Source organism: Adiantum capillus-veneris, chromosome 4, assembly GCF_014529385.1.
Source record: "Adiantum capillus-veneris isolate H3 chromosome 4, ASM1452938v2, whole genome shotgun sequence".
Taxonomy (NCBI): Eukaryota; Viridiplantae; Streptophyta; class Polypodiopsida; order Polypodiales; family Pteridaceae; genus Adiantum; species Adiantum capillus-veneris.
The window spans coordinates 68137434-68157688 of record NC_140934.1 but is presented as its reverse complement, the minus strand read 5'-3'; the positions used below and the strand labels follow the sequence as shown (position 1 = coordinate 68157688).

Sequence of the window (20255 nt, the reverse complement as noted above, 5' to 3'; positions counted from 1 at the left end):
CCCGGCGAAGTTCCGTGCCTAGAGATATTGGCCCCAAAGACTGGCGCCCCTTTCGGTATTTCTTTTTATATTAATCAATCATCAAAGTACAAGAGAGCGGTTAGGGTTTCACTCTCAGACTCTGCGTCCAGATGCCCTGAGAAGTGAGGCCCTCACCACTAATTTAAAGGTTACAAGGGATGCCAAAAAACAGAGCCCCAAAAGCTTTTAAAATCAAAAGCATCAGTTCTCTCTCTCTCTTAGAGAGTCTTTTCTCTTTTTTTTATAAAAAAAAGCAAAAGCAAAATTTGCGTCGCTCATCATTTTCCCAAAAAAAAAATAAATTTATTTTTATTTTTATTTTTAATAATCCGCCTCCGCGATTTCCGGAAATTAGGGTTTTTGGCAAAATTTAGGGTTTGCAGGAATTTTAGGGTTTCTGGCAGAAATTAGGGTTTCTGTTGTCCGCCACGTCATCACTTTGTGACAAGGAGTATTAGAGTGCTTTGACTCTAATACTCACAAAAAACTAGTTTTGAAGACCATTCAACCTTGCTATGACTAGATGATGTGAGTGAGAGAGAGAGAGAGAGAGAGAGAGAGAGAGATTTGAGAGAGTGGGAGGGAGAGGAAGAGAGCTTGAAGGCTTGAAGCCTTGAGCCTTGAGAGAGTGAGTCTTGAGAGGGAGAGATCTTGAGAGTGAGAGGGAGAGCTTGAGCCTTGAGGATTAGCTTGTGAAGAGAAAGGGGAACGGGGGTGCATTTTATGAGTCCTTGAGGCCTTGCACACTTTCAAAAGAAGCCCAAACATTTACTTCAATTTTTTCAATTTTTGCCAAATTTGTTTGTAGCCGTTGGCCGTTCCAGGGGCATTCCGGAACGGTTCGGGGGCGTTTCGGAACGTCTGTTCCGGTTTGCATTGGCCACCCGGAATGTCAGACATTCCAGGACGTTCCGGAACGTTCGGGAAAAGAACTGCCCCCTGGAACGCCGGAACGGGGGCTAGGGGGCGTTCCCCAGTAACTATGCTTCAATCGATGTATCATTTGCACTTATGGGTTTTTTCATATTTGATTTCTAGTACTCACTAGCAACAAAAGCCTCATCTAGTCTTTTTTGCATCATAGCTTCCGTTACCTGCACCTCTGTCCTCACTATGGCTTGCATCTTCCCTTTTAGTGCCGTGTACATCTCATCACGCTTACCAAGTGTCTCTTTTTCCAATTCTTTCGTCATATGTGCATACATAGCATTTCTACAATTCTCCACAGTTGCATACATCTCTTTCTCAAGGTCTCCCCTCATAAGGTTCAACTCCGTCTTAATCATCACCTGTACCTTCAAATATTAGGTCATCCTTTACCTTGGATAGATTTCTTGCTCTGAGAGAACTAGGTGACAATGTGGTGTTCCGACTTTTCCACGTGAATGTGACCTATGCTTTGGGCGGGGTTTGAAATGCATGTGGATCAAAAGTATTGTCTGGTTGGTCCATTATCTATGATATGTGCAACCTACAAGACTTGTGCTGGCCAAGTTGGTAATCCTAGGCTGCGACCTTGCATTTGTGAGTCACTCCCCCGAATCTCCGGAGCTGCTTGCAATCGAGCCAAGACTGTCGTATGGTGTTGTTGCCCACACCCTTCACTTGGCCTTTGTGCCTCTCACAATGCAGCTCCTTGTCGCTATTGGTGTGCGCGCTCACCAGTAGCCTCGCCACAACATTTTCTTGCTCACCTGCAGCCTCGAGTAGCCCCTGTAGACCTGTGTGCCACCCCATTTCTGTCCTTGCGTGCCTCTGCTGTTTGCTTTGCCGTTAATGCCTTGCGCTCTGAAACCCTAGCACAGACAGTTTGCACTGGTCGTTGCTTGCTGGTCCCTCTTTCGCACTAGTGCCCTGACGAAACTTGCTGGCGCTATGTATTGGGCTAACTGCTTGCGTTGGAGAGAGAAATGAAATGAAATGTTGTATTAAACGTCTTTTAAAGGCCAAAATGACCCATGAGACCAGATTGATACAATCTTGGTGGATCTAATATAGTGTCTGGTGTACAACAGAATATAAAAATGAAATAAAGTGAAAAACTATAATCATGCCTGAGGATGCCTGGCCTTAAACGCTATCTGAGAAAGTATTGCATCGGTCGTTGAAGAGCATTGTCAAGGTCTGCCTCTGTAAATAGTGGTACTAGACGTCTCCCATGTCATGCTAGAATAATCTTGATCCTCTGATGGAGCCTCCGTCAATGTCGTGGTCGCCCTCGTAGACGTGGATGTCTATCTCTCCCGAGCTCAATGGCTCTGTGAACTAATATACCTCTGGCATAGGTGGGCTCTGAAGTCTGTTGTGAAGCTTTCTCATCTGACTGTCAAGTCCGTGCTCTAAAGAAGTTAGTGATCTCCCTCTGTGAATGTCTCCGATTGCCTGACCTCCTCAAGAGACTCCTTGTGTCTGCGTAGCTCTAGCAAAAACAGCCCGAGGCATCTCTGATCCTAATATTTCATGACTCTAGCCAACGGTCCAAAGCCCTCTCTGAATAGACAATGAAAGCGGCCTTGTATCTCATAGTATACCGGACTGACAAATGTGATGTAACTCTGTCTTTGGCTCTATGTGACACAACTGGCAAATCGTGGCCTCTGCTGGTATTCTCCTCAATCTGCCAGTCTCAATCTTTAATTGATGCGATGATGTGCACATTTGACCAATCGCACATCGTATTCCATGGGATAAATGAGTGTCCATATAGGCCATTCGATCATATATCCATCCTCTGTTAGTTGGAGAAGATGCTCCCTATAGAAAGTCATCTTTGTGCCTAACTCTTGTGTCGGCTGTATCCATGTGCTCTTGGTATCTAGCTGAATCAGATCCTGATGTATGAGTCTAGTGATCTCTGTCTGTGTGAGAGAAAGGGTGGGTGCATCCAAGAAGTACTGGAACGGAGGCAGTCTATCCATGGTGAAACCATGTGATTGAAACCGTGATGTCATCTGCCCATACTAGCATGCTGTATCCCCTTGTAGCGCTAGTTGTAGAGATGAGACAAGGGCTAGCTGAGCATATTTGTCTCTAGGGAGGGCCCATAAACTGTGCATGAAGGATACTGATCTAGTAAGTGCCTTGACCACGAGTGGGGCAGCTAGCTTGGCTCGAATAATCTCATAGAGACTAAAGGCATCTCCATCCATCAGTGCTACCAGATCTGCCATGATTGTTAGCGGATCCATCTTGTACACGACATGACACAAGCCAAACTTACACCTACACACACATAGTGAGCATACATTAGGCTCACTTCCCAGCCATAGAGCCAATATGGGCTCACCCCCGAGCCTGGGAGCTTGCGGCCCAGCGGGCTAGCCTCTACCACAAGGGCCAGTGTCCCATACCACCAAACCCACACCAGTACAGGTAGTCCAAGTGTGGTGATCACGCTAGATGTCTCACAAATGAGACTCAAGTCCTATTTATAGGACTTCATAACCAAAGGGCGAGATTCACACTGGCTGGACATAAGTGCAGGTGCCCATCCTGATGTCTGGGGACTCCTTGTTTTTAATTGCTGTCCTCAGCAATATCCTCGGTTATAAAACCGGAAAAGTGATTCTTAACGATCTAACTGATTCCCAAATAGCTTGGGATTTAGGACGATGCTTCCACTTGATCAAATATTCGGGGTATGGCGTCTTGCGAGACTTGCACACCCTTTGATTGAGAACTGATATGGGTTCAAGTGGAACGTAACGGGTGGTGTCCTCTAAGTTCGGGACTTGCTCAGGAGGAATCACTAAGTCATCCTACCCTAGCCGTTCTTTTAGATGGCTTACGTGGAACACGGGCTGTACAACAATGCCTTGAGGCAGGTCCAACTCTTAAGAAACCCCACGTATGTTCTTTGTAATCTGAAACGGACCACAATAACGAGAAGTCAGTTTCGAGCATGGGCCAGTTCGGATCCTTTCGAAATCCTTTGGTACCCTAATGTACACCCACATGCCTTCTTGGAGTTCGTAGGGTTGCCGATGCTGATTAGCGTAAAAAATAGCACAATCTTGTGCCGTCTTAATGATCTCTTCTGCGATCTGGAGCATTTCTTGCATATCATGTAAGAAATCGGCTACTAATCGCATCTCGATCCCCTTAAATTCATGGCAATTGGTGGTTTCGGCTCATAACTGTACATAAGCGTAAATGGGCTATAGCCAGTAGCCGAGTGTTTTGTACTGTTATAAGAAAACTCAATCTGTGGAAGATAGCGTTCCCAATCAGATTGATGTCGAGAGACATACGCTCGTAGCATGTCCTTCATAGTTTTATTTGTGCGTTCGGTCTGTTCATCAGTTTCAGGATGATCTGAGGACAACATGCACAGACGGGCTCCAATTTCTGGAAGACCGTTTGCCAGAAATTGCTTGTGAATTTTGGATCACGATCACTAACAATTTTGTCGATCAAACCATATAGTTTGTATAAGTGTTCCACAAAAAGCTGGGATAACTTGTGCTCTTCACAATGGAACGTGTTGTCACAAAGTGATGACGTGGCAAGACCACCCGGACTGACGACGTGGCTTGACGTGGACATGTAGAAAGTACGGATGATGACGTGGCAGACACTACGGATTTGCAGAAGCTACGTTGACATGGCAGACAATACGGATTTTTGCGTTTTGCGTCGACAGGTGTTGACGTGGCAGCTTGTACAGGTTTCCCTGAATTGCGCTGAGGGTTTTTCTGGCAGATTTTTTGAAACAAGTTGCTTTTGGGACTTTTTGCTTTTGAGTTTACTACTTTTGGGGCTCTGCTTTTGGCATCCCTTGTAAGAATAAAAGAGTCCTAAGGGCCTCGCTCTTAAGAGCATATGGACGTAGAGTCTGAGAGCAGAGGACCCGCGGGAGTTGTAAAGAAAGATTTAATATTACAAAGAAATACCGAAAGGCGCACGAGGTTTTGGAGCCAATACCTTTGGGCATGGAACTATGCTGGGCCGTGTCGTCTCGGATTGAACTTGATTTAAAGTTGTGAAGTACTTCAAGTGATTCTCTCGTGTGTCGTGTGGGATTCTCGACTTGGGGTGCCCAAGCCTGTAACTAGAGGCTTCTCCATGTCCCCCCATCCATCAATGGGACCAGACTTCCCATGATAATCCGATGAGGGTCCCCAAATTTCAGCTCCATAAAGCAATGCAGAAGCCACCAAAGTGGCAAAAGAGCTAGAGCTTCGTCCGAGGCTCTTGAAACTGAACCTCTGAACACATCCTCTCCAATCTACCCAATGCTGCATGGGCTCTGGTCAATCTATCTCTGCTGCCCTCCTCAATGAAAATGCTAGTCTACTAAAAACCACCCCAAGGTAAGTGTAAGCATTTGTATACTCCACTGTCTCCTGGCCGTATGTGAATGCGGGTGCTGAGCTCCTAATCCATTGTGGGGTGGTATTAAACACCATAACCTTGGTTTTACCAAGCTTGACAGACAAACCACTTTTATGAGCAAACCTATGCAAAGCATCCAAGTGGCGTTGCATCCCCTCTGGAGAGTCGGAGATCAACACAATATCATCAATATATAACAATAGTGGAATTCATCCCTGCCAGCTAAGCACCTCTAACACCATCTCTCTCAATATAGTCAGAAACCTCATCCACATACATACGAAATAGAGTAGGAGAGAGCGGGCAGCCCTGTTTCACCCCAATAGTGGAGTGAACCAGTGTAGATAGACCCTTTGAGGTGCGTACATGCCCCACTACTCTGAGGTGCGTACATGCCCCACTACTGACCTGTATAATGCCATGATCCCCCAAATGAGCTCTGTGGGTACTCCCATCTCCTGTAGTCTATGCATCAATCTAGCTTTGGGTACTGTGTCAAATGCTTTGCGGAAGTCCACAAAGCTACAATAGATCCGTCTCCCATGTGATCTGCCCTCCTCAATAATGGCTCTGAGTGTCATGATATGGTGAAGCGTAGCAAAACCTCTCCTGAACCCTGGCTGCGCGTATCCCCTCCCTCTCTGCCCATGTACTCTAGTGTTGCTCAAGAATGTATGCGTACAACCGTGCCAATGTGTGTCCAATCATGATAGTGCGATAATTCATAGGGTCCATAGGGTCTCTTGACTTGAAGATAGGTACAATAGTAGATAAGCTCCAAGTATTAGGCAAGCCCTCACACATGGCACGGTTAAACATAACTACTAGAAGCTCTGCTAGTAGATCTCCTGCATGCATGAAGTGCTCAGCCGCTAATCCATCCTGATCATATGCTCTCCCGTCCTCATCCTGTCAATGGCCTTCTTTACCATCTTGGTGGTGAAAAAACAACATGTGTGGGCATGGATCGAGGGGGTTCAGAACGGGCGATTGTCCAGGAACTGTGTACAAAGATGATGCGTATTGGCCTGGCCCTAGGCCTCTGTAGAGGTAATGGCAGGGGAGGAGGGGGAGTGCTTATGAAAGAGTCACCATGTCTCACGTGAGTCCTGACTCAAGAATAGTTGGTATAGATCTTGCTCTAGTCGAGCCAAAATGCCCTCTTCTTCCGCCGCACTAGGCGTCGGAAGTCAACCTGTGACTGTCTGTGAATGATGTCCCCCAATAGCACCTCCCTTTGAATTCTGGCTCATCTCGTGTATGTCCTCTATATGTTGGAAAAGACAAAATAGTTCAGACTGGTACAAAATGAAAGAGAGAAGGACGTCTGGTGGGTGAATGGGGGATGGATGGAGCTCTAGCACTAGGGATATGTGCATGTCTATATGCAGAGGGTAGTACACCCATGCAAATGCATCAATCTAGCTAGTTCCATCTTATGCTAATGGGGGGTGTAAAATGTAGTACATGGGGGGGGGGGGGGGGGGGGGGGGGGGGGGGGGGGGGATAAACGCCTCTGGGCGAGCCATCATCTGGGCTCGTCTCTCCTCAGTAGCTCGATGCGCTCGAGTCCGGATCTCCTTGATCTGTCTGCGGTGAAGTCGTGGCGTTTGACCTCTAGTAGCCCGCGGGCGTCGTCAAGTATGGCTCGCCTTAGCCTGTTGAAGGGTTAGTCCCCTTGGTGGATCTGGGAGTGGAAGGGGGTATAGCTCTCTGAAAGAAATTTGTAAGCAATGACTGTACCCCCCCCCCACGGGGGTCTTTGTAGGTGCTGAAGTGTGTCCCTGTGCCTCTGTATCTCTAGCAAGTAGCGCCCCAGCTGTCTTTGATCTCTCAGAGGGTAGGCTGCTTCTTGAATAGGGGCTCGTATCGGTCTTTTATATCCACATAAGCTCTGCATCTACAAACAAAATGCTCCTCACTCTCCACTTTTTCTTTGCCTACTCTACACACTCTCTCCTCCATGGGAATGTCATGAGCTCGCCCCACCTCGATCTCTAGTCTGTGTGATGACACTTGTAGCTGACCAATCTCCACCCTGAGGTGTGTGGCATGTAGGTGTCCATATAACGTGGTCGTTGTATGAGTCCGAAGAGGGTTGGGGAGAGGGGACATCCTTGCTTAACACCGATAGTGCTAGCAATAGACTCTGACATACCGCATGAGCAGCAAACTCTCCCAGTCTCTATAAAGAAACAATCATATCAGTAACAAATGATCAGTGCGGACAACTTGTAATCATCTTGGAAACACATCATGGTATCATGGAACAATTCCATGGAATAACAATCATCTCAATGAGAAATGATTGGTACGAACAAATTATAATCACTATGAAAACACATCATGGAATCATGGAACAACTCCATGGAGCAATAACTATCTCAATAATGAATGATCAATACGAACTATTTGTAACGTCATGAAAACATATCATGGCATCATGAAACGACTCTATGGACGAATAATCATTTGAATAAGAAACGATCAATACGAACGATTTGTAATTATCATGAAGGCGTGTCATGGCATCATGGAATAACTTCATGGAGGAATAACCATCTCAATAATGAACAATCGGTACAAATGACTTTCATGAAAATGTTTTATGGTATCATAGAACAACTCCATGGAAGAATAATCATCTCAGTAACAAATGATCAGCATGAACAATTTGTAATCATTTTTCATAGATGGCCCATTTCATCTCTGAGGGTATCTCCAAACTCTGGAGTCGTCGAAAGAGCCTCTCTCGTGGGCGGTGTTGAATGCTTTGCGAAAATCCACAAAGCAACAGTAAAGCCTCGTCTCTCGCACCTTTGCCCCATCAATGAGGCAGCCCAGAACGAAGATGTGGTCGATAGTAGAGAAGGTCCGCGTGAATCCTGCCTTGCCAGGAGCCCGTAGGCCCTCAGCCTCCCTGGTGGTATGGTCCCTGGGAGGGGAGTGTGGCCTGTATCGGTGGTGTGCTGGAAAGAGCTGATGGTTGATGTCTGAAGAACAGATGTGATGTGGGAGGCAAGCATAGGTAGTGGTGTAGAAGGGTGGAGCAGAGGTGTCCCTTCTCGAGGGGGCTAGCTCATGTCTGATATGGATCATAGTGTGTGGGGTGCATGTCATGGGTGTGTGTGAGGTGTGGCGTTGCTAGTGAAGGAGAGTGCAAGATAGGTGTGGTCGGCTTCAATTAGTATGGGCGGGATGGTAAAGGAGCTAAGTAGGTGGGTGGCCTCTCTGGGTCCCATGATGTAATCCACGGTACCCCCCCCCCCCGTTTGCAACTCCATGTGGTATGCATGTCAGTCCTCTTGGAGTAGGCCATTGTGCCATCGCGTTATAAATAACGAGGCGGTGCTGAGAGCCTAATCTGAGCAAATGATGGCCGTACTCTGCGGTGCGAGCTGTGTCCGCTGACTCTCATGGTGGTCTCCTCTTGTATGGCGAACAGTGCCACCGGGTCCTCTGTGTCGTATGTCTCACATTGATTCCTGTCTGTCCTGGCGTTGAAGTCTCCCTTAAGGAAGACTTCCCCTAGTGTGGAGTAGTCCATAATCTCATTTGACATGCATGTATATGGTGATGATCTCTCCTCCCTCTCCCCTGCTGTCTCTGTGGTAGCAAATCTAGAGCCTGAGGGGGCAAAGTAGATAGTCCTGGCTTCTGATAGGTCAAAACGGATACAGAGGTAAGGGCCTATGGGTTTCGTGCAACAATCTGTATCTTGCTCGGGAGTCCCTGTCTGAAGAGGATAGCCACCCCTCCGGACCCTCGTGTGATGTGCTGGCGGGTACTCTCTCGATGTCAGGACTCCCACTGAAAGCCTTGAATCTTTGGTAGACTAGCTCTGGACTCTCATGTGTCTCTCTCAGAAGAATGATGTCCCGTCCTCTCATAACCTCCTCAAGGTGTGTCCATAGATCCCCGTTGCAGTTCAGACGGCGATGTGGATCTCTTCATGTGTCCCATAGGCCGCGAGTCCCTAGGCAATGGTCTTGCCATCAATGATGACCCTACCATCTCGGTATACCGCCTTCTTCCCTTCTTTACGAGCTTTCTTGACTCTAGGCATGCATGCTCGGCGATGGTCGTGTTACATCTTTGTGAGGTCGTTATCAAGGTAAATTGGGGGCCCCTCGAGACCTCTCTGGATAACCCTCTTTCGGATGAAGGATGTTCCAGACTCCTCAGAGGTGAATTGGAGGATGATGGCTGTTTTTTGCGTGTCTTTGCCAGCTCTCCAAGCTTTGGTGAAGGGTGGCTCCTCGTCTTCTTTGTACCCAAGCTTCATGCATAGGGTTTTCCCATCATTCTCGGGTGTGCTCTTCTTTGATGCCATTCACTCGTACGTTGAGGTGGCGAACTTATCGCATCTTATCTTCCTCAATGGTTGTGTGTATGATGAGCGCTTCATCTATTTGGGCTTCCGCTTTTGCCTCCTTTTTTATCTTCTTTTTGACTACTTCAACCCATCCTTCCTTGGTAGCCTCCAATTTGTCGTCGATGCTTGCCGTGAGAGCTTTGGTGATCCCTCCGCCCTTGGGGGTGAGGGATGCGAAAGATGCACGAAGGAGGTCGATTTGCTTAAGCTCTTCCTTTTCTTTCCATTCTTCTTTCTCCTTCTCTCTCTTCTCCTCCCACTTCTCCTTCTCCTTCCATGCTTCCTTCTCCTTGGTCAACCCTTCGACCTCTTTCTCAAGCTTGTGCAGCCAATTGGTGAAGACATCGAGGGTATCCGCGATGTATGACGTCATCTTATCATCCGGCTTGGTCATCTCTGGCAGCTTAGTCGTCTCCTCCTTCGAGGGGTTCTTTGGCATGTCGGCACTCTGAGAGAGGGGGATGAAACCTGCAGGACAGCGTGTAGCTAGGATTTAGGATAGTGCGCAGGCAGGCTCAGCTCACGCAGCGCGCAGGTGAGCTCTGTGTAGCTCGTGCAGTTGAGACAACTCGGCAGCGCATAGGTGTACAAAACACGCACACACACACACACACACACACACACACACACACAAACACACACACACACACACACACACACACAGAGAGAGAGAGAGAGAGAGAGAGAGAGAGAGAGAGAGAGAGAGAGAGAGAGAGAGAGAGAGAGAGAGAGAGAGAGAGAGAGAGAGAGAGAGAGAGAGAGATTTGATTTGATTTGATTTGGTATTAACGTCCGTGGGGGGCCAGAAATGACCCATGGGACCTCAAAGTGATACATAGTCTCCCCTCACGGGGGTGTATGGTGTGGTGTGTGTGTGTTATTCTCTTTTTGTGTCCCTATGAGAGAGAGAGAGAGAAAGAGAGAGAGAGAGAGCCTTTGATCCTCTGCTGGAGTCTCCGTCGATGGAGTGTGCTCCTATGTCTCGGTCGTGGTCGTCTCGATCTCCCGAGCTCAGTCGCCCTGCCAGTGAGGGTGCCTCTGGTATGAATGTGGGTACAACTCTGTGCTGGTGGTTGGTCTCCTGGCTCCCTCGATCCAAAGAAATCTGTGATCTGTCTCTGTGACTGTCGTACTCCATGTCTCTTCAGCAGACTATCTCTATGTCGATGTAGCTCAAGTAGATATAAGCCAAGGCATCTCTGATCCTGATACCTCATGACTCTATCTAGGGGTCCAAAACCCTCCCTGAATAAGCAATGGAAGCGCCCTCGTATCTCATATAAACAGTGCAGTGGCATATGTAGTGTAGCTCTGTCTCTGGCTCTCTATCGCATAGTTGGCATATCCTATACTCCGGTGGTATCCCTCTGAATCTACCCCTCTCAATCTCCAATTGGTGTGAGGATGTGCGAATCTAATCAATAGCACATCGGAGACCATGAGAGAAACGAGTGTCCATGTAGCTTGGACGAATCACAAACCCATCTCCCGAAAGTTGGAGAAGATGCTCTTTGTAGAAAGCCATCTGCGTGCCCAACTCCTGCATCGGCTCTACCCACGTCCTCCTGGTGTCCAACTGTATAAGATCCTGACGAATGAGTCTAGTGATCTCCGTCTGTGTGACTGACAGTGAGGGTGCATCCAGGGAATATTGAAAAGGAGGCAGTCTATCCATGCTGAAACCATGCCTCTGAAATCATGAGGTCATCCGCGTATACCAACATGATGCGTCTCCCTGCATCGCTAACTGTCTAGAGGACTCAAGAGCCAATCTAGTATATCTGCCTCTATGTCTATCCCATAGATTGTGCATAAAGGACACTGATTTGGTAAGAGCCTCAATCTCTATAGGAGGGGCGGCTACCTCCGCTCGAATAATCGCATGTGGTACAGAGGCCTTGGCTCTAATCATCCGGGATATCATAAATACCAAGGGTCCCCTCCATGCTCCTCCAACTGTCATGATTCACAGATGGTCCCCAAACCTGGACCCCATAAACCAAAGTATCAAAGAGCCATAGATTTGTTCGTGGTACAAAAGAACTAGAATAACAATACTACTACTAGAATCCATCCTCATCTGCACTCTGGATGTCACAGAGGGTATAGCTCGAATCCTCTGTTGTACTCTGCGTCGATGATGTGTAGTCCCTCTCCTCAATCGCGGCCGTCTGGATCTCCGTAGCTCCAATGCTCGGTCGATGAGAATGCCGGTAGTGGTCGAATGAGTGTGGGCCTAGCTCTGCAGTGATGGCTGCTCCTCTAGCTGTCCCATATCTGAATCTGTAATCTATTTCTGGGACCGTCTCTCTCTATCTCTGCCCAGTAAAGTGTCTCTATATGTGTGTAACTCAAGTAGATATAGCCCAAGACATCTCTGACCCTCATAACTCATGACCCTAGAGAAAGGACGGAAACCCTCTCGGAATAAGCAGTGGAAACGGCTCCGAATCTCATAGTACACAGTGCAATGACATATGTAATGTAGCTATGTCTCTGGCTCTAGCTGGCATAAGCTTCATATCTTGTTGTGTGTTGGTATCCCTCTGAATCTACCAGTCTCAATCTCCAGCTGATGTGAGGATGTGTGTATCCCACCAATGGCACACCACAAACCATGAGACATATGTGTGTCCATGTAGCTGGGTCGAATCACAAACCCATCTTCTGTGAGGTGGAGAAGATGCTCCCTATAGAAAGCCATCTTCGTGCCCAACTCCTGTGGCGGCTCAATCCATGTCCTCCTGGTATCCAGCTGGATCAGGTCCTGACGAATGAGTCTAGTAATCTCCACCCGTGTAAGAGACATCGAGGGTGCCTGAAGAGAGTACTGGAAAGGGGGCAGCCTGTCCATGGTAAAGCCATGCGTCTGAAACCATGATGTCATCTGTGCATACCAGCATGAAATGTCCCCCTCAAGAGCTAACTGTCTGGAAGACTCTAGGGCCATTCGAGCATATCTGTCTCTAGTAGTATCCCACAAGAAGTGCACAAAGGAGACTGATCTGGTAAGCACCTCAATCTCCATAGGAGGGGCAACTAGCTGTGCTCGAATGATAGCGTGGGTACGGAGGCCCTGGCTCTGATCAGTCGAGAGATCATAGATATCAACCATCCTGGCCTATAGAAGGTTCCCATATCTGCACCCCATACAACATAGCCGAGGCTACTGAAGTATCAAAGAGCCATAACTTTGTCCGAGGTTCCTGGAACTGAACCTGCGAACACATCCTCTCCAAGCCTCCCAAGGCCGCAAAACTGTGTAATGCATCCAACTGTCGCTCCCCTCTGGTGAGTCAGAGATCAACACATTCTCATCAGCATATAACAACAATGGGATCCACATCCCTGCCAGCTGGGCAGCTCTATCACCCTCTCTGTCAATGTAATCAGACACTTCATCAACATACATACCAAATAGAGTAAGAGACAATGGGCAACCCAGTTTCACCCCAATGGTCGATTGAACTAAATCAGATATCCCCTCCGGAGTGCGTACCTGTCCCATCACTGATCTGTATTGAGCCCTAATCCCCCAAATCAACACTATGGGCACCCCCATCTTCTGCAGTCTGCGCATCAATCGAGCTCTCGATACCATGTCAAATGCTTTGCGGAAATCCACAAAGCTACAATAAATCTGTCTCCCATGTGACCTGCCCTCCTCAATGATGGCTCTGAGTGTCAGAATACGATCAAGAGTGGAGAAACCCCTCCTGGAACCGGCCTGGCCCTTTGCTTGTACACCCTCACCCGCTGCCCAATTACTCAACTGCTGCTCAAGAATGGATGCATACAACCGTGCCAATGTGTGCCCAACCATAATAGTGCAGTAATTCCCAGGCTCTGTAGGATCACGTGCTTTGAAGTTAGCCACAATAGAAGCCCAATCTGTCTTCTCTGTGTCATGTGAGCATCTGTCAAGCCCCAACTCACCCACATGCAGCTCTCTAAGCATCTCTCTGAAGTGTCATAGAAGACTGTTTGAGAGTTGCCCGTTCGGGCATTGAAGTCCCCTAGGAGGATGATATCACCATCCCTAGAAAACTCCCATATATCATCATCTAGTATAGAGAAAGGCGACTGTCCTTTGGATGCAGCATATACTGACGTACGGGGGGGGGGGGGGGGGGGGGGGGGGGTAACATATAGCAATGTATAGAGGCCGGTTACCCTCAGATGTAGAGCCTGCATCCTCCTCCTCTGTTTCTCTTCGAGGGTCATGTTAATAAGAGTGGGTGTACAAGGAGCTTCCTTACCTTTCCCTTTCTTGGCAACCTCAATCCATTTTTCGGCCTCCTCTACTTTCTTTTGTGTTGCGGAGATGACCGCGGCCCATGACTTCTTCTCCTCACCTTCCTTGATAACGCGTATTTCTTCTCTCATGGTATTCAATTCTTCCATCATGGATGGCTGAATTTTTCCTTCTTCGAGCCACCCACTTTTTGCTTGTAGATTTCGGATGATGGAATCTTGGATGACCACTCTCTCCTCGAGGGAAGCAATCCTCCTACACATGCCATCTCTTTCTTCGTTCCTCCTTTGAAGAATAGTGCTCCTCTTCTTCCTCCACTCTTCCATTTCGTTTCTCCATTCTCTCATTTCCTTCTCTATTTCTGACATCCTCTTGCTTGTCCGCATGAAAGAGGCTTTGTGGAAGGCCGGCGAGGGATGCGTCTTCTTACATGGGGGGAAGCCGTTGGCACTTTGTCGATGCTTTCCGAGAGAGAGAGAGAGAGAGAGAGAGAGAGAGAGAGAGAGAGAGAGAGAGAGAGAGAGAGAGAGAGAGAGAGAGAGAGAGAGAGAGAGAGAGAGAGAGAGAGAGAGAGATGAAATGAAATGTTATATTAACGCCTTCAAAAGGCCAAAGTGACCTATGAGACCAGAAAGTTACAATGTGGTGGGTCTGATACAAAGTCAGAGTAACAAGATGACAGAATGACAAAATAAAATACTATGGAATTCTAAACTGCTAGGTGTGAACTAAGCAGCTAGATGGGATAGCTAGATCACAAGAGATCCAGCATCGGTCGCTCGCGGATCTCATCAATCTCCTCCATGGTCAATAGTCTGATTGGGCGTAGAGAGAGAGAGAGAGAGAGAGAGAGAGAGAGAGAGAGAGAGAGAGAGAGAGAGAGAGAGAGAGAGAGAGAGAGAGAGAGAGAGAGAGAAATGAAATGAAAAGTTATATTTATTATTAACGTCTTCAAAACGCCAAAGTGACCAAAGAGACTAGGAAGTTACAATGTGGTGTATCCGATACCAAGTCAGATTAACAAAATATTAACAAAATAAATCCAGCTAGGGATAACAAGATATAAATACTGCGGAATCCTAAACTAAGCGGATAGGTGTGAAAGGCGAAAGGCGTGAGATGTGTGAACTGAGCTATACAATGTGTAGACATTTTGGGAGGGAAGTAGAGATCTATCTTCATAGAGATCCATCTTCATCTGCACTCTGGACGACGAAAAAGTATGGCTCAAATCCTTTGCTGTAGCCTCCTTCGAAATTGTGTAGCTCCTCTTCTCCGTCGGGGTCGTCTAGATTTCTCTAGCTCCAATGCTCCGTCAATGAGAATGCCAGTAGTGCGGGTAGACCTCTCCACTGTTGGTTGCTCCTCTGTCTGTTCTTCTGGGTGTAGAATATCTAGTGTTAAGAAATCTGTGATTTGTCTATGGGGTTGTCTCTCTTCAGCTCTCCTCAGTAAAGTTTCTCTATGCCTGTGTAGCTCAAGTAGATATAGCCCAAGACATCTCTGATCCTCGTATCTCATGACCCTAGATATAGGCCCAAAACCTTCTTTGAATAGACAATGAAAATGGCCTCGTATCTCATAGTACACTGTGCAGTGACATATGTAATGTACCTCTGTCTCTGGCTCTAGATGGCATAAGCGGCATATCCTGCTATCTGCTGGTGTCCCTCTAAATTTTCCAGTCTCAATCTCGAGCTGATGAGTGGATGTTCGTATCTGGCCAATGGCACATCGCACACCATGAGAAAGATGCCTATCCATATAGCTAGGTCTAATCACAAACCCATCCCCCGTGAGGTGGAGAAAATGCTCTATATAAAAAGCCATCTTTGTGCCCAACTCCTGTATCGGCTCTATCCATGTCCTCCTCGTGTCCAGCTGGATCAGATCCTGACGAATGAGTCTATTAATCTCTACCCGCGTCAAAGACCTCAAGGGTGCCTGTAGAGAGTATTGAAAGGGAGGCAACCTGTCCATGGTGAAACCATGTGTCTGAAACCATGATGCCATCTGTGCATACCAGCATGATGTATCCCCATTAAGAGCTAATTGTCTGGAGGACTCTAGAGCCACCCTGACATATCTGTCTCTGGTAGTATCCCACAGACTGTGTACAAAGGAGACTGATCTAGTGAGCGCCTCAATCTCTATAGAGGGGGCAGCTAATTCCGCTCGAATGATACCATGGGGTACGGAAGCCTTGGCTCTAATTAGTCGAGAGATCATGGATACCAGGGGATTCTCCATACGCCTCCAACCCTCCTGGCCTACAGAAGGTCCCCAAACCTGCATCCCATATAACATAGTAGAGGCAACCAGAGTATCAAAGAGCCATAACTTTGTCCTAGGTTCCTGGAACTGAACCTGTGAACACATCCTCTCCATTCCACCCAGAGCTGCACCAGGTCTAGTTAGTCTAGTCTCTGCTGCTCTTCTCAAGGAAAATCTCTGCCCAGTAAAGACTACCCCCAGGTAAGTGTATGCATCTGTATACTCCACAATCTCTTGACCATATTTGAAAGTGGGTACTGATCTCCTGACGCATTGCGGTGTGGTGTTAAACACCATAACCTTGGTTTTACATAGGTTTACACACAATCCACTATCGTCTGCAAAATTGCGTAGTGCATCCAACTATCGTTGCATACCTTCTGGTGAGTCAGATATCAGCACAATGTCATCAGCATATAGCAACAATGGGATCCACGTCCTTGCCAGCTGTGCACCTCTGTCACCCTCTCTATCGATGTAATCAGACACCTCATCACCATACATACCAAATAGAGTAGGAGACAATGGGCAGCCCTGTTTCACTCCAATGGTAGAGTGAACTAAATCAGATACCCCTTCCGGAGTGCGTACCCGCACCATCAGTGATCTGTACAAAGGCATAATCCCCCAAATCACCTCTATGGGCACCCCCATCTCCTGTAGTCTACGCATCAATCGAGCTCTTGGTACCATGTCAAATGCTTTACGAAAGTCCACAAAGCTACAATATATCCGTCTCCCATGTGCTCTGTCCTCCTCAATGATGGCCTTGAGTGTCAGAATAAGATCAAGAGTGGAGAAACCCCTCCTGAAGCCGGCTTGACCCTTTGCTCCTACCCCCTCGCCCTCTGCCCAATTACTCAAGTGTTGCTCCAGGATAGATGCATACAACCGTGCCAATGTGTGTCCAACCATGATAGTGCGGTAGCTCCCAGGCTCTGTATGGTCACCACTCTGAAGATGGGCACAGTATTAGACAATCTCCAAGTCTCAGGTAATCCCTCACACATGCCACGATTGAACGACACTGCGAGAACCTCCATCAGCATATCCCTGGCATGTATAAAGTGCTCCGATACTAGATCCTCATGATCATATCCCTTCCCGGTCTTCATTCTGTCGATGGCCCTTTGTACCATCTCAGGTGTAAAGAAAGTGCTCGTAGTTGGGCAAGGCTTGGTAGGGTCTCGAAGGGGTTCCTGTCCAGGAACCGTATATAATGATGTCGCATGCTGGCCCCACACCTCAGGTGAAGTAATCACTGGGGGAGGGAAGTGCTCATGGAAGAGACGCCATGCCTCTCCAGAGTCCCTACTCAAGAACCTCTGATACAAGTCTCGCTCCATTTGGGATAGGTAAGCTCGCTTCTTCCGTCGCACAAGGCGTCGGAAAGCAATCCGAGACTGTCTGTAAGTGATGACTCCTAAGAGAAGATCCCTCTGAAGCTAGTCTTTCATCTCTGTGCACTCTTCATCGTACCAACTATTCTGGGGCATGCTCCGAGAATGTCGTGTCCTGCCCGGCTGAGAGTGTGGGTATGCCACTGATGCAGCCCCATGCAATCTCTCACTTCAGTAGCGTGGTGCACTCCTCCACTGAGAGGCCTATACCATTTGTGCCAGTTGTGCCTTCCAATAGACGGTCCCAGATCTCCTCTGAATAAACGAAATCAGTAACTGGTGTAAATGTATAGCGGGTGTGTGACCTGCCTCCTGATGTCTGGGTTGTACTATACTGAAATTTAACGGATAGTGTCAAGAGAGCATGATCTACTGCTATGCCCACTGGCCTGGCTCCCACTGTGAAGTCTTGAATGCAGGGGACAAAGCTCGGTTGTGTCATAACATAATCCACTGTACTGGCCCCATGTCTATGTGGAAAGCATGTAAAACCGACTGCTCCAAGAAATCGCTGTAAGCCATTAAGTATGGCTAATCCATGTGTAGCCATCATTTCCATGAGGTATCTCCCATACTCCGTCTGCTCTCTGTCATCTGAGCATCTGTCAAGTCCCAACTCACCCACATCCAGCTCTATAAGCATCTCATCTGAAGTGTCGTAGAAGACTGTCTGCGAGTTGCCCGTTCGGGCATTGAAGTCCCCTAGGAGAATGATATCACCATCCCTAGAAAACTCCCATATGTCATCATCTAGTATAGAAAAAGGCGACTGCCCTCTGGATGCAACATACATTGATGTACCGGGAGGAAAGTAACATATGGCAATATATAGGAATCGACCTGTGTCAGCTCTCAGTCTCACCCACACATATCTAGCATGATCATCTCTTCGTACAATATGCAGTAATGGTTGTAGTTCCTCTCTGAATAGGACTGCTACTCCTCCTGAACCTCTACTCCCATGCTTAGATCTTGCATTTGTCCTGTGCGCTGTCTCCCATCTGTATCCCAACACATGTGGCATTACCTGTCCAAGGGCCCGATGAGTCTCTAAGAAGAACACAATATCCTTGTCTTTGAAACTCTCCTCAAATGCACCCACGTCCAACCTCATAGACTCATTACAGTTCCAGGCGGCCATCTTCAGTGTCTTCAGTACGCCGCTCTAAAATCACCACCCGTCCATCTATGTAGAAGGCTATCTTTCCCTTCTCCCTTGCCGTTGTAATCTCTGGCATTACCTCTCTCATACGTGCGAGCTGTGAGAGAGTTAGGTCATCCCCGAGGAAAATACGTGTCTTTTTGAGAGTAGGCCTCTTCCTCAAGAATTCCTTCTTCTCTTCCAACGAGGGGAAGCGAAGTATGAGAGCTCTCCCCTTTGAAGACTCTCCCGTGCCATCACTTTTCTTACCTACCCTCCATGCCTTTGTGTGCAAAGGCTTTTCCATCCCCATCATGGATGTAAGTCTTGTGACCTCTTTCTCCACATTGTTTATGTTCCTTGAGACCGGTCACTCTCACATGCAGTGCTCGCATCCGTCTTCTTTGTTCCTCTTCGAGAGTCATGTTGATAAGCGTCGGTGTACAAGGAGTTACTTGACCTTTCTCTTTCTTGGCGACCTCATCCATTTTTCAGCCTCGTCCGCCTTTTTCTGTGTCCTTGTTATCATCTCCGCCCATGAAGATGTCTTTGCCACACTTAGTTTCTCTTCCTCTGTGATCATCCTTACCTGTTCCTTAATTTCCTTGATTTCATCTATTACCGAGGGTTGAAATTCGCCTTCCTCTGGTCCATTGCGTAGTCTATCAGCAAGCTCCTGTTTAAGGGCTGAGACTTCTTTTTTGAGTACCCGTATCTCGGCGTTTGGGTTCTCCTGTTTGAGGGCTGAGACCTCTTCTTTGAGTGTCTGTATTTCTGCGTTAAGGTTCTCTTTCTCCTTCTTCCACTGTGCGCCCTCATTGAAGACCATCTGAAGGAGGTTGGCCTTCTCCTTCCACCATCCTTCCATCTCTGTTTTCCACTCCTTTATTTCCCTCTCCAGCTGCGCCATCCGCTTATTCGTGAGCATGGAGGTTGCCTTTGCTCGCGGCTTGCAAACAGGTGAGACATTGGCGGCTTTCGTGTCCTGTGCAGGGTCTTCTTCAAGTGGATCCATTACGGTGAGGCCCAAAGAATCAGAGAGAGAGAGAGAGAGAGAGAGAGAGAGAGAGAGAGAGAGAGAGAGAGAGAGAGAGAGAGAGAGAGAGAGAGAGAGAGAGAGAGAGAGAGAGAGAGAGAGAGAGAGAGAAGAGAGAGAGAGAGAGAGAGAGAGAGAGAGAGAGAGAGAGAGAGAGAGAGAGAGAAATGAAATGAAATGAAATGTTATATTAACGTCTTCAAAAGGCCAAAATGACCTATGAGACCAATCAGTTACAAAATAGTGAATCTAATACCATGTCTGGGTACAAAAGAAGTAGAAAAGAACTAGAAGTGGAACAAAATACTACTAATACTACTACAATCTAAAACTACGTGGGTGTAGCAGCTGATACAATAGGTACCCGGTAAACTGGATGTAACAGTGTGTGAAACAAAGATGGAAGAAATGGTGAGGAT

The 20255-nt window shown here is 47.5% G+C and overlaps 2 protein-coding genes across 2 annotated transcripts in view; one reads left to right on the top strand and one right to left on the bottom strand.

Moving 5' to 3' along the window:
- Positions 1–20255, top strand: part of LOC147459342 (uncharacterized) — a 214509-nt gene that overhangs the window by 86065 nt on the left and 108189 nt on the right. The window lies entirely within an intron of this gene.
- On the bottom strand, positions 1056–18859 carry LOC147459343 (uncharacterized). The gene is made up of 3 exons (XM_086510024.1): positions 18461–18859; positions 18156–18409; positions 1056–1310 (listed from the first exon to the last, which is right to left on the bottom strand). Exons 1-3 carry the CDS (start codon positions 18798–18800, stop codon positions 1056–1058), a joined length of 849 nt encoding a protein of 282 aa, XP_086366150.1. The 5' UTR covers positions 18801–18859.